The sequence below is a fragment of the Apaloderma vittatum genome, unplaced genomic scaffold (genome assembly GCF_000703405.1).
Source record: "Apaloderma vittatum isolate BGI_N311 unplaced genomic scaffold, ASM70340v1 scaffold606, whole genome shotgun sequence".
NCBI classification, from domain to species: domain Eukaryota; kingdom Metazoa; phylum Chordata; class Aves; order Trogoniformes; family Trogonidae; genus Apaloderma; species Apaloderma vittatum.
The window spans coordinates 1-14,000 of NW_009720990.1; the positions used below are offsets into that span (position 1 = coordinate 1).

The window sequence follows — 14,000 nt, forward strand, 5'->3', positions numbered from 1 at the left end:
CCGGCTCTCTCCAGGCCGCCCCGTGGGAAGGAGAAGTGGGTTTGCGATGTGTAAAAGAGCCAAACAAAGCACTGTCCCGCTTCCCAAATACTCCCCTGTAAGCGCTCGTCCTTCACGCCTGCTCTGCTGTGGGCTGGTGGGTGCTGGCAGCGGGGCAATGGCCTCAGGTCTTCTCCAGGCTTTGAAACTCTCTGTAACTCCTCCTGGGTTTCTGTTATTCCTCCTGGGTTTTCAGAGAGTGCTTTTTGGAGCTGGGTGGGGGCGCGTTGCCTTCTTTGTTGCGGGGCGTTTGGAGGTGGTTAGTGTGCCAGCAGCACACGCTTCTCTGGGACACGGAGCACGAACGTCTGTCGTTTGCCCGGACAGAGCTGGGGTGGCCGGAGTCCGTACCTTACCTTGACAGGCCTCCGTCCCCGCTGGAGTTTTATCGAGAATGGGTGAGTCCGAATAAACCGTGTATAATTCAGAATGCCATCAGCCACTGGCCAGCTCTGAAGAAATGGACCTTGGCGTACCTCAGGTATGAACGAGCTTTGGAGCAGGACTAGTGGTCGATTTTGGTTGAGCTCAGTAAAAGGGTCTTCTTAGTCTTTGTTTTTAATAGTAAGACTAGCTCACGTTCCTGTGTGCTTCTGTGTGTTGGTGTTCAGCCCTGCCACCATGTCCGAAATTGATGTACAGATGTTTTTCCTGCAAACACGCTGTCCTGGCCAGCTCTGATGCTGTCGGGAGGGTGGGTGTTTTCACTGGGCACAGACCAAAGCTCAGGCGATGGAAACCCAGTCCTGTTGCTGTGCTCCAGCCTGGGCTCCACCTTGTGCCCTCCCAGCTGAAGCGGGGCCCTGGTGCTTTTGGAACAGACTGGCTTGGTTGTGGCTGAGTACACCTTGTTTTTTTTAAAATAAAAAAACAATGATCATTTCAACAATGACTGAATTTTTAAAGGGAGATTTTTCTTTAAGAGGGGGATTTATGGTTATACCTAAAATCCGTGTGTTAGACCCAAATCTGTGGGTTTAAAGCTAAATTTGTTCTGGAACTAAGGGCTGTTAGCCTCACACGATGGGTGTGTCTGTCAATCTCTGGCCGCTGCTTCTCCCTCCTCGACTGCTTTTGAGCATGTGGCCACCCAGATTTGTCTGGGTTGAGTGATCCCCAGACTATCAGGCTCCACTGTGATTTGTGAAAAGAACTGGCCAAAGAGGGCCTTGCACCTACACAGAATTATAGAAAGGATGTTCCTCTGTGAACTTGCCTGTTTAGGAGAGGATTCAGAGAGGCAGAAAAGACTCAGGGAGCAATCGGAGCAGACACTGGAGTGCTTACCAGACAAAAATGTGGTCTGGAGACACTCATCCATGGAAAGCCAGGCTTCTCTCATTTGCTACCTGTGAAACGTGTTGTTTTTAAAGTAACTAATGTCCAGTACATGGGTTATAATCCTTTGATTTATTTTGCAGGAAGGTAGTGGGTCCCAAGGTAGTGAGTGTGGCAGTGACACCAAATGGTTATGCAGATGCGGTGTTTCAGGACCGTTTTGTCATGCCAGAGGAGCGCCAAATGCCTTTTGTGGATTTTCTGGACATTGTAGAGAAGAAAGTGACCTCTCCCAACGTATTCTATGTGCAGAAGCAGTGTTCAAACCTCACCGAGGAGTTCCCTGAACTTGTCAGTGACGTGCAGCCTGACATACCATGGATGAGTGAGGCGCTTGGTAAACCTTGTATTTCTCCTGTATTCAGTAAATGTTTGGTATGGAGCTTTAAAGCAGTCGTGCCAGGTACATGGCGAATGTTTGTTCTGTTTCCGAATGCCACAGTTTGGTTTCATCCCCTTAGAAAGCAGAAGTTGTAAAATACTTAATAATGAAGTAATCCAAGTTATGGGTTTGGGTTATCCCAGAATCAGTATCTCAGTTGAGTGTTGGGACCATCATAACTGAAGCAACATGGTGACAGTGCTAATAGCACTTCTTGTGTAGTGGCTTTTCTCCAATTTAGAGTCAGGTTCCAACTGGGATTCGTGCTGCTGCTACTAAAGCTGTGATAGCAAATGAGTGAAACAACACACAGCTCCCACTGACTTTGGTAAAATTACAGATCTTTGGTTGTAGTTAAACACTGCTCTGCTTCACTTGGTTTCAATTTCACAGCAAGTCTCTCCTTAAAATGTCAAAAGAGAATTATTTACTCTGATCTCACCTTTTTGCATCTGTACCTAGACATGCTGCAGTTTCTCTGCGAGATAAATAGTAGGGATTAAGAATGTGGAAACACGGGGTTGTAACCATCACTTTGGGGAGAGATGATGCTATGCCGTGAGCGTGATGGGCCCTGCAGTGGCTTCCAGTGTAAGAGGAGGTTGCTGTTGCTCACTGAGCACTATCTGCAATGAAACCTGCCATAGTTATGAAGGAAGTTAAAGGACAGGATTTGGCAAAAATCAGTGGAAAATTATTTGAAATGCTTTTAAACATGACACTTCAAATTCTGTTTCTGTTGACAACATCTCTCTATTCCCTAACCATACAGGGAAGAAGCCTGATGCTGTGAATTTCTGGCTTGGGGAATCTTCTGCTGTGACATCTTGTACGTATTGTTAATGGCGCTGTCGGTCCTCTGTGGACTTTCAGCACACGTTTCAGCGGGCTCGTTTTGAGTTAGTGGCTCAGCAGAGCTCTGGATTTCCTCTGACAAGGCGATTTTACTTTAACGGGCTTTTTTACATTCTTTCTTCTGCGCTTCTGCAGCCTCGTGCTGCTCTGTCTCTGGGTGCACCTACCCGGTGTTGGGTCATGGGAGGCACTGACAATTTGCTTCACTGAATACAGTTGCTACAACATTGTATTGTTACTTTCCACTGGCAGCAAAAGGAGGAAGCAGCCTGATAATAAGAGGACAAGACAGTTCAGTTCACTGTAGTTTTTTGATGTAGAGAAGGAAATAATGCTGACTTTCTCTCCTCCACATTTCTTCTTGTTTTTTCTTTTTTTTTTTCCCCCTCAATCTTAGTACATAAAGATCACTATGAGAACTTGTACTGTGTGATATCTGGAGAGAAACAGTTTCTGCTGCATCCACCGAGTGACCGTCCCTTCATCCCGTATGGTACATAATTTACTCTGCAGTATTGTCTGGAGGTTGGAAGGAGGAGAGGCTAAAATATTGAAAGATCTGAAAAAGGAAGCAGAAATAACATCTTAATGTTTATCCAGTGTAACACTTTACAGCACAAACAGAAATCTCTTCTCTTTCATGCTGCAGGTAGTTTGTGTTACAAACGTTATTTTGAGGTAAGGCTTACGAGTCTTGTAAAGTAATAGGTTCATTGATACTCATGGCAGTCTCTTCAGCTTTAGAATATTTAAATTATTTAAGTATTTTGTCAGTATTGTAGCATGTCATCTTTTGATGTTTAACAGGTTTGGATTCTGCCTGCTCATTCTTTTCTCTAGGAAAAAACGCCAGGGAGATGAAAAATAAGTTATAATTTAATGAAATATTAAAGTTATTAACTGAATCTCTGTAACTGGAGAAATTAAAACAGAGATTCTTATGGCAGTGTTACTTCATGTTGCCCATTTTCTCCTTCTTTCTGTTTGTTTCCTACGTGCACAGTAATAGTTTGTTGTACTGCTGTGTCACCTAGAAGATGGACAGCTTAACTTCATGTCTCATAGATTTTGTTTTCCCATTCGTTGACTTTCAGACCTTCACATTAAGCAAATGCAGAGTGCTATAGGACACTAATATAATTTTGCCCAGATATGTGCACTGCTACAATATTTTATTTATATTGGCTTCATTTTGTTTACAACCTCTAAATCACAGAATCATGACATGGTTTGAGTTGGAAGGGTCCTTTAAGATGATCTAGTCCATCCTCCGCCAGGTGGCTCAAAACTCCGTCCAACACACCTTGAACAGTTGCGGTGATGGGGCATCCGTAATCTCCCTGGGGAACTTATGCCAGCGTCTCGAAACATCTCTAAAAATTCTGCCTTATATCCAATCTAAACCTACCCTCTCTCAGTTTGAAACTGTTGTCCCTTGTCCTGTTGCTTACAGGCGTCTGTACAAAGTCTTTCTCTGTCTTTCTTATGGCCCTGCTTTATATACTGGGAGGTTGCCATAAGGTCTCCCGGGAGCCTTCTCTTCTCTGGGCTGAACAGCCCCAACTCTCTCAGCCTGTCCTCGTAGGAGAGGTGGTGTCATATTTATGTGAATACATGAAATATGTGTCTGTTATGAGAGTCACATATTGCAAAACAAGTTACTGTTACAGCACAGAAGAGAGATAACATATTTTGTAGTGAGTAGTAAAAAGATGAGTCCATCTTTCTGAACATCAGGTTCGTGGAGAGAAACCCTCTCAGGCGAGAACTTGGAAAACCCTGGGCGCAGAAGCAGTGAAAGAAAAGCAGCCTGCACTATCTCGAAGCAGTTGCTGAGCCCTTTGGATAAAATTAGAAGTGAAAGGTGACTAATAACTCTTGTGAATGCTGTCTTGCTAGGCTGACCTAAGAAGAAATAGCAGAATGTAGAACGATGTGTAAGTCAGGGATGCATTTCTGATATATTTATTCCAAAAGGGAAACAAGACCGTTACTTGAACAAAATAGGACCAGGAGTAAATGGGTTTTGTGGAGAATAACTCCTGTGAAGAAGGTGCATTGGAATTTCCAACAGGAAGGCACTTCATTATTCAGACTGACTTAAAAAAATAAAAAAATAAAAAACTGGATAAAATTTGAAATGGACATAGGTAAGGACAGTGAGTTGAAAATGATTTTGTCTTAATTTTTCTTCTATTTGATGGAAATGTGATATGCCCTGCCATTAGTTTCTCTGAGTACTCCTCTGAGTTGTGTCTTTTAATTCTCGCTGTGGTTTCAGAACTCTATCAGCCAGCAACCTACCAGGTATCAGAGGATGGCTCATTTGAAATTGTGGATGAGAAGAGTGCAGATAAGGTAAAAAGTACATAAAGAATACAATCAGTACCATAAACATAGTTTTGGACACTCCTGAGCCCTCAAACTGAGCATGTTCATTGAAGGATAGGAAGTCTTTGTTATGTGAAAGAGAATACCCAGATATTTCATTTGTATCTTTCTGCTTGCAAGGGATGCCCAGCTTCCAGAAAAGATTTTTATGGCACACCTGAAACCATTGATATCATAAACTACCTTCTTTGCACCAAACTTAAACAGATCTGGTAAAGGACTTTTAAATTTATAACCCCCTAGGGCATTGAACAAATCAGTGCAGGCAAGAGGGATTTCCCAGCAGGAAGAGGGGGTTTAGCTGCTGGGAATAAAATTAGACCAGAGAACTTTAGAAGAAGACAGGAATTTCTAAAAAGAGCAGTGCAGATAAAATACTCAAGTACTGAATGTAGGAGGAACAAGTGGACTTAAGGGGCTGGAGGTTTTGAAAGTATGGCACGAGATGAGAGTTGCATGGCTGACGTTTAACATCCTTTACCTAATAAATGTTTTGCCAAAGGAGGCAAATTTTTGCATCCTTGACCTATTCCCAGCAAAATACATGTTTTGTAACCTAGTAAGTTTGGTTATCAGTTGTTTTTCTGGACACTTGCTGGATTTTGTTTTGCCAGAGTCAGCACCACAGGCATGCCCTTTTGCTTTTAGGTGCCCTGGATCCCCTTGGACCCCTTGAACCCGAATCTGGAGCAGTATCCAGAGTATGCTCAGGCAAAACCGTTGCGGTGTACGGTGAAAGCTGGTGAGATGTTATACCTGCCTTCTCTCTGGTTCCATCACGTTCAGCAATCACATGGCTGTGTAGCAGGTAAAAAGCACAATATTTCCAGATGTGGTTTTGCACTGTGGTGGGCGTGCAGCTCGATAGCCCACAGTGAAGCACAGCTGGGACCAAATGTCCATTTAAGATCATCTGCTCCTCCTCAGGAGGAAATAACGATCTTGGCAGACGCCACGGGCTGCCTTCTTGCAGTCCTTTTGCTTGGAATTCATAGCATTGCTGACAGGGCGTAGCAGAAGAAGAAGCCTTTCTAGTTGTCGAGTGTGGAGAAGAGTAGCTAATTCAGCGAGCACGATCCAGATTCCATTTATGACACAGAGCTAAGCAGTTTGTCAGTCTAGTTTGCTAACTGCAACCTGCTAACTACGCACCTTTCATGAAGAAACCGCAACATGGCATGTGCCATTATCACATCAGCAAAAAAGGTTCTGGGGGAAGAAAAGGAAGCCAGAAAGTGTATTAGCTTTAGGCACGGATGTAGACGCAATGTGGAAGATACTCTCTTGTCACATGAGCTAGAATCTGCTCTCACCCAGTTTCTTACCTTGCTAATAAGCCTTTATTTGTGTTACTGAGCCCTTGCACTTATCAAAAGTCTTGCCATCTCTTTTTTGTAGGATTTATCATCATCTCTCCCAAGATCTTTTTTTTTTTTTAATCAAAGATAGTTGCAAAATTTTAGGCATTGCATATTTGGTGCAGGTGGCGGGGTGGGGATGGTGTGAAGTATTATTGTTATGTCATGTAAGTTTTGCAAGGGTCGAGGAAGAATATTTTGCTGTCCTTTACTTGAAAGAATCCTGTCTGCCCAGGAAGAGTAAACACAGTATTTTGAACAACATGACATTGGTATTTGTGTAATACTGCAAACATTGCAAGCCCTTTTTTTCAGAATTAGCAGTACTGTGGTAAAAAGACAAGCGAGCAGTAAAGCTCTTACTCTATTTGCTCAATCCTGCTGCATCAGTCCTTAAATACTTGTTAGAAAAAGTGGAGTTGTTTCCAGTTGCAAGCCCCTAGCCATCCTCTTCTGCTCTGTCTAGCAGAAATGCTGGAGTTGATGAGTTTATTTGGCCTTTAGTCTGTTAACTGCACAGCAGGCTGTATACACTTAAAAAAATCAATATTCTCTGGGTCTACTCCAGCAAGTGTCTGAAACTAGAGTATCCTCCTCTGAAAACCATTGGTACAATATTATACTGCTTGACTTATTTTTTCAGGAGATGTACACCAAAATTAAAACGAGAAGCTAAATTAAAGGAATGCCTCATTGAGGACTGTTGTGAAGTAGTGGTGAATTTGCCATTCTTTACACACTTGGAGGAGGACAGTTGCCTATCCAGATAACAAACTTTTCATTGTATTTGGTATTTTTGATCTAAATAGAAGCATATATTCTCTCTTCCTAAACATTTTACCAGCTTCTGCTCCGAAGAATCCTCAGTATGCAGCCTGCAGAGGAGTTGGTTTGGGTTGAGACAGCGTTGCATTGGCAGCGCTATTAAAGACCTCTCACGTTTACTTTCGTTATTTTTGGCTGTAGCCAAAGATTTGCTCGTTACAAAGTTCAGTCAGTAATAAGGAGAAGCCTGCACTAGCTGAACTGTGTAAAACAGTCTGTGAACACGTCTGTAAATGATTGCATTCTAGCCTTAGAAATGTTTTCCTCTTTCTTGTCCCCTCAGTGAATTATTGGTATGACATGGAATACGACCTGAAATACAGCTATTATCAACTACTGGATGGTCTCACAAAAGCTGTCAAAGTGTCATAGCAGAGGTGGGAGACTCAGCTTGTGATCTCTCCCTCTGGTGTGATACAGTCATCAGTGGCTGTGACTGGAGTGCAAACAGGATTCAAGTGAAAAGAACTGAACATGAAATTCCCCTCAGCAACATCTGACAAACAGACCATGACTATTTTGCTTGGTTTCAGAGTCCGGATCAATTGACCAGGCTTGTGAGTAGGATGTTTCCTAACAGCATTTTTAGGTCTTTGCATGTTGCCTCAGTGATGGTGAGCAAAATAAAATTTGAAAGGAGGCAGTCCAGGTTTTGGAAATCCCAAAACAGAAGCTGTGACTGCTTGTTCAGATTCTATAGATTGTTTTCCTTACAATCCAAGCAGACAAAGAATGATCTGCTCAGCCTCCCACCTGCGCATCAGGCTGCATCAGGCCAACACAAGCGTTTGACTTGGGGCAAAAGTTCTGTCCAGTTGTAAATCACTACGTTCCATGGCTGTGGTTTTGTGATGGTGAGAAATTACAACTTCTGCAATAAAAGGTCAGTTTAAAACCTTCATTCTGTTCTATTTTTTTTTCAAATGACATGAGGGTTAAAGGATATCTAGGAGGACATGCAAAAGTCAATAATGGTGGTTTTCCATGTTTTTATGGCTGGTTTTTATTTCTTCCCACTGTTGTATTTAAATGTAGCCACATTCTCTTACATTCTGAGTGGTGATTTTAGAGTTGCTATGCCAGATCTACAGCAGACCTGCACGTTGCCTGTGGTCTCTTGGCACAATGTGCAATTTCCCAGCTTGTAGCCTCGTGGATTCTTTCATTGCTTTGCCAGTAATCGCTGCCGAACGCGTGGTCAGGCAAGCTGTATGATCCAGGAGCCTATTTCTGCAGCCCTGATTTCCATTTGTATTTCCACAGAAGGGAATGAGACTCCTCACGTGTCTGAGACCTGCAGGGTAGGACTAGAAGGCTGTTAAATACACAGATGTTGCAAAAATGTAGTATTGTTTTTTATGAAAACCAGAAGTTGGTATTTATCGTCAAATCTTCTTACAGTTACTTAGCAACATTAGCAATATGGGTGGAAATTTATTTTCTGTGTATTAATTAAGAAAGTGCAGATACCCTTTAGACAAGTTTGATTAGTGTGAACAAAAATATAATCATCCTTTTACTTTGCCTGTTTCTTTTTTTTTTTTTTTTTTTAAAGCTTAAAGCATCACTTTACGTTGTGGCGCTTGTCCAGAAATTGCTGAAAACTCGAGAGGAATTAAGGACAGATTTTGTTTTGTGACTGGCTTAAGATGTCACGTTACTTCGGGGCTGGTTTGTGCTCACTGTGCCTTGACAAAAGCTCCCAAGCGGTTGAATCCGGACTTTCCCACAGTCGAGGGGAAAGATGATAGGAGTATCTCTTTCTGTCGCTCTGGGGTTTGCAATTTAGTCTCTCTTTCTAATCAGAAGTTAGACCGCATGCCAGGAACGATGCCATCCTGTCTGTGTGGATGGATGGTGTGAGCGTTTTCCTCCCCCGAGCCGGGGTGTCTGGAGGGAGCCGCGCTCTGAACTACGTCTCCCAGCAGCCCGTGCTTGCCGACTGAAGGAAGCAGACACCCTGGTTCCTCCTGGACTTTGAGCAGAGATTTTAAACCCGGGAAGCCACGGGCTAACCACGACAGTCACAGTTGGTGCAGTTTCACGCCGCAGAAGAGGGCAGCTCCTCTCTCCGATGGCGACGGCGCGGGTGACGGTTCTGCCTTCGCTGAGGTGCCTGTTCGATGACCCTGTCGAGATCCGTGTGGCCGGTCTCCTGCCGCAGCAGGCCGTCACCCTCCGAGCCAGCCTCGTGGACGAGAGCGGGGAGCTTTTCCAAGCCCACGCTCGCTACAGAGCTGGGAGCAGTGGAGAGCTCGACCTCAGCCGCTCCCCGGCCCTGGGGGGCAGCTATTTGGGAGTGGAGCCGATGGGGCTGCGGTGGGCGCCGATGGGGCTGCTGTGGGCTCTGCGGTCTAAAGCACCCTACAAGCGGCTGGCAAAGAGAAACGTCCTGACCCCTTTCTGTGTGGACTTGGAAGTGTATGAGGGCCATGAGGACATGAGCCGCTTGCTGGGAAAATGCACCAATGAGCGATGGTTTTTAGGAGAGGGGGTGAAGAGGATTTCAGTCAGGGAAGGGCGTCTGAAAGCAACCCTCTTCCTCCCTCCCGGTGAGTTTTAATTCCGTTCTGGTTTTCTAGGTGAGATTTACAGCACGTTTTGTGTTCTCTGGATGCACTCGGCAAACCCAGAGCAAAGCCTCAGCTAATGGCTCTCGGTCTGTGCTTGGTCCCGCTGCTGGGATCCTCTCAGCAGAGCAGGGAGGAGCAGATACTGCCCAGGCAAGTCAAGTGCCGAGGCAGGGGTGGGCAAGGAGGGCAGCAGTGGTAACACAATGTGTCTCCTGTTTATTCTGGCTGAGGGGTTCTCTCCTGCGGTGAGAGCTCTGAGGAAAAAGAGCATTTATTTCTTAGCCCTTCTGTTCAGCTGAGAGCTCCGAGAGGCCCCTGACCTTCATCAGAGCTGTGGGGTGTGACAGCCCTGGCCATGTGGTGAGGAAGGACGAGCCATGGTTGGAACACTGGACTCAGGCTGCAGCCAGCCTAGGCCACTCCAGCAGCTGCCACGGAGCTTCCTGCAGGCTCTGGACTTGTCTCTCTCTCTCTTTGGCTAAAGAAAAGCCAAAGAAAGAAGTCTCTACCTGATAGAGCAGCTTGACTGCACCAGTGCCTGGCATTTGTGGGTGCATTTCATAACCTAAGTATTCCCTCCCTGGAAAACCTGCCAACACAGTTCCTAAAGAAGCAGTACCGTTTATTCACTCATCCCCAGTGGCCTGAGAACATCTGACCCAATGTCAGCTGAAATTCATGGTGGGAGCAGGGTGCCCAACTGGTGAACTTCTTATAATGAGTTCCTAAGAGAGAGAAGAAACATCCAGATTAGTGTCCTTACAGTGACTGTGTGTCTGCCTGGGAATGACAACCTCTGCGGAAAGATTCAGAGGGTGATTTCCTTCTTATACCTACTGTCCTGATGTGTGCTGAGGGGGCACTGCTGAGAGGGCAGCTGCAGAAACTTTTCTCTTTGATTATATGTACAAACGCATCTTCCATTGCAGGGCCTGGCCCATTCCCTGGACTTGTGGATTTGTATGGATCTGGTGGAGGTCTCGTTGAATACAGAGCGAGTCTCCTGGCTAGCAGAGGCTTTGTGACTCTGGCTCTTGTGTACATGGCCTTTGAAGATCTCCCTGCTATGCCAGAGGTTCTTGAGCTGAGCTATTTTGAGGAAGCTGTGAACTTCTTGCAGAAGCAGCCTCAGGTAAGAGACAAGTTATGGTGCTCTTGCCGTTAGAAACTATGTTCCAGCTTTCTAATTGGAATGTTACACGCCACTGAATGCAACAAATTTTCTGAGATGTTAGGAGACAGCACTGAAAGACAGCGTGATCTGAGATGGAGAAGCAAGAAATCTTAGCTTTTTTTCCCCCCTACTTTTGCATTTTTTGAGATTTTAGAAGGGAAAAAAAAAGTCTGTTGACTTTTTGTCGCAAGGTTTTGATTCTGAGTGAGTTTCACAAGACAGCAGTAAAACACTTCAACAACAGAACCCCTTACAGTTGTAGCACTGCAGAGCGTGCAATGTCTTAAGAAGCTGGGGCTGTATTTGAATATATGGGATGATAAAGACACTTTATAGCAATACTTGATCTAACTTAATCTGTTATTCACTTTGTGAATGTTGACACCATCTTGACAACCAGGGATGCAGCCAGAATTCAGCCTGGTTTGTTTGTCTTGCTCCTCATAGAGCTCTGAAACTTCCAGAGTATCTTAGAAGACACACATTACAAAATGGATTTGGTATGAAGAGTCTTCACTATAAATAAGTTGATTTAAACAGTTACTTGGCTATTGAGCCTCAGGTGTGATGAACGTTATGTGTAGGAGAGTATCACAAAACAGTGGTATGAAAGAAAATTACCTGAGAAAAGAACATTGAAGGGAATTGGAAACAGGAGCCATAAAAGCTACAATACTGAGAGCAAGTGTCTAGCCAGGATGTGGAGGGAGCAAAGAGGCTTTGTCTGCAGAGATCACCAGAAAGAAGAAGTGTTACAGGAGGAGAAATATTGAGGAGCTGTAGAATTCTTAGTCACTCTTGTGGAGGGTCAGCAGAGGGATAGAAATGGGAGTGATACACCCTGAACGGAGAGAGGGAAGGGATGAAATCTGTGTGGTCTTAGATGAGAAATGAAGGAAGCAGAACTGGGAACTTTATGTCAGCCCAGGAAATAAGGAGTAGCTGTTAATGGTTGTTTTCATAACTGTGTTTCAGGTGAAAGATACTGGGATTGGCGTTTTGGGCTTGTCTAAAGGAGCTGATCTGGCCCTTTCCATGGCCACGTTTCTACCTGGCATCAAGGCAGCTGTCAGCATATCTGGAAGTAGCTTTAACTCTTTCATTCCCCTGCAGGGGGATGGCTTCACTCTTCCTGCCCACCCGTATGATTTGGGGAGGATGAAGACCAGTGACAAGTCCGGCCTGGTAGATTTTTCAGATATCCTAGATGATCACAGGGATCCAGCAACTTGGGATTGTCGCATTCCCCTGGAGAGGTCCTTGGCCAAGTTCCTCTTCCTGTCTGGACTGGATGACAAAAACTGGCAAAGCGATCTCTATTGCCAGGACGCTCCTCAGCGCCTTCAGCGCTACGGTCGGGAAGCGGAATTTTGCTCCTATTCTGGAGCAGGGCACCTCTTGGAGCCACCATACTTGCCTCTGTGCCAGGCTTCCATCCACAAAGTGCTCGGGATGTTCGTGCATTGGGGAGGACAATGGAGGGAGCATGCCAAAGCCCAGGAAGATGCGTGGTGCAGGATACAGGCTTTTTTCTGGCGACACTTGATGGACTCGGACATCCCTAAGGGCAAGCTGTAGTGGAAGCTGACAAAGATGCCAACCAGGGTTGGTGTTGGAACTCTCACTGAATCTTGGAAACTCATCAGAAGTTCCTTGGCCTGCCTTCCTCTAAACCCCACAGTTACATAGTTGTTTAATTTCATTCCCTAAATAATGTTTCATTTTTTTTTTGAGTGGAATTTTAGTTGTCTTCTGGCCCCAGCTGCACTGTAGATTGACATCATCTCATCTGCCTGTGTGCTGTAGTCCTCTGAGAAAAACCCAACATCCCATCACGCCGATTGCATTTGTACTGACCTATCTTTGCCCTCAGTCTCCAACCGTCATTCGTAGCAGGGGATACTCACATAGGAGTTTTCTGTTGAGTTGTTTAGTCTTCCACTTTTAACTAATTTAGATGTAAACAGCATTTGATTGGGACAACACTTCAGTACATTCACCTTTCTTCTTGGTATGTCATTTTCTCACATTTCTTAGTAAAAAGGTTGTGGCATTTCTGATCTCACAGGCACGCTTCTGACTTTGAAGCGCAGCGCTAACATTTTTTTTCTGGTACCTCAGAAAACAGCAGAAGTGAATCTTATCCAGCTTACACTAGTTGAATCTTTTGCTGACTGCAGATAAGTTACATACCAGGGTAAATTTTCCACTGTCTTACTCAATAAATACAATGTGTGTGTGTGTGTATGCACAGTTTACTTGAAATTATCTGAATGAAGCCTTTGACTCTCTTGATGGCTGTAAGTCACAAGCTGTCACTTTGCCTGGCTGAAGAGATTACGTACAGAAGTCCTTACCTCCTAAGAGGAGTGGTGGAGTTTGTGGTAGGGGTCTGCACAGCGCAATGGCTGCCCAAAATGAGCTCATTGGGCCGCAGGGGGCTGTAGACTCTCTCATGCCACACATCCAAGGCAGAGTGAGCCCCTTCAGGCACTTCTGATTTTCGCACTCCAGCCCTTCCTCAAAACCGTAGGTGGGTGCCACTTAGCTCAAGGTGTGACCTGTTAAGAGTGGGGAGGTCTTGCTCCTGTTCACCCGTACGTGTCATCCATCAAGTTTTCTGTTATTATCTCTTCTTCATTTCTGTTTGTCCCCCATGTGTCTATGTCCTGCATGGACTTTGGTTTTTCCAGTTGTTTAGTGAGTGGGTAGGACCTGGCAGAAGAGCAGTGCGACAAGGTAAGTCAAACACACTTAAGCTTGCGGTCTATACTTTGAATTACAAAATTGTAAACTTCTGAGAAAGTGCGTTGTCTATGGGAAGCTACCATTGAGAGGAAAAATACTTCCCATCGGTAAATCGACAATGTGGTCAGTGATGCTTTCATACAGACTGTTATGTTGTCACATTTGGCAGCCAAGTTCAAGGAAAACAGTGTTGAGACTGGAGGTGACTCCATCGATGACGATAGCACATAGGACCTCTTTGTTTTGTTGATCAGGAATGAAAGCTTTGCTGCCCAGTTGAAAGCCCTTTATTTATCACTTGGGTGGCAGCTGGCAAG

The 14,000-nt window shown here is 44.8% G+C and overlaps 2 protein-coding genes across 2 annotated transcripts; both read left to right on the forward strand.

The window, feature by feature from the left end:
- Nucleotides 1–235: 235 nt before the first annotated feature.
- On the forward strand, nucleotides 236–7,676 carry JMJD7 (jumonji domain containing 7; the record flags this gene model as incomplete). The annotated part of the gene is made up of 7 exons (XM_009871175.1): nucleotides 236–520; nucleotides 1,461–1,714; nucleotides 2,532–2,588; nucleotides 3,012–3,107; nucleotides 4,896–4,972; nucleotides 5,654–5,813; nucleotides 7,472–7,676. Coding segments are annotated over 7 exons (1,018 nt in total), but the record flags the coding sequence as incomplete, so codon positions are not given.
- A 637-nt stretch (nucleotides 7,677–8,313) lies between these two features.
- Nucleotides 8,314–12,513, forward strand: LOC104275260 (acyl-coenzyme A thioesterase 1-like). The gene is made up of 4 exons (XM_009871176.1): nucleotides 8,314–8,390; nucleotides 9,241–9,740; nucleotides 10,691–10,893; nucleotides 11,911–12,513. Exons 1-4 carry the CDS (start codon nucleotides 8,314–8,316, stop codon nucleotides 12,511–12,513), a joined length of 1,383 nt encoding a protein of 460 aa, XP_009869478.1.
- The last annotated feature ends 1,487 nt before the right edge of the window (nucleotides 12,514–14,000 follow it).

Excerpts from the sequence above, each read along its gene's own strand:
- LOC104275260 (XM_009871176.1), top strand. The coding sequence starts at position 8,314 with ATGTGCAATTTCCCAGCTTGTAGCCTCGTGGATTCTTTCATTGCTTTG. Across the intron at positions 8,391-9,240 it reads GCTGCCGAACGCGTGGTCAG|AAGAGGGCAGCTCCTCTCTC; the intron begins GCAAGCTGTATG and ends TTCACGCCGCAG. Across the intron at positions 9,741-10,690 it reads AACCCTCTTCCTCCCTCCCG|GGCCTGGCCCATTCCCTGGA; the intron begins GTGAGTTTTAAT and ends CTTCCATTGCAG.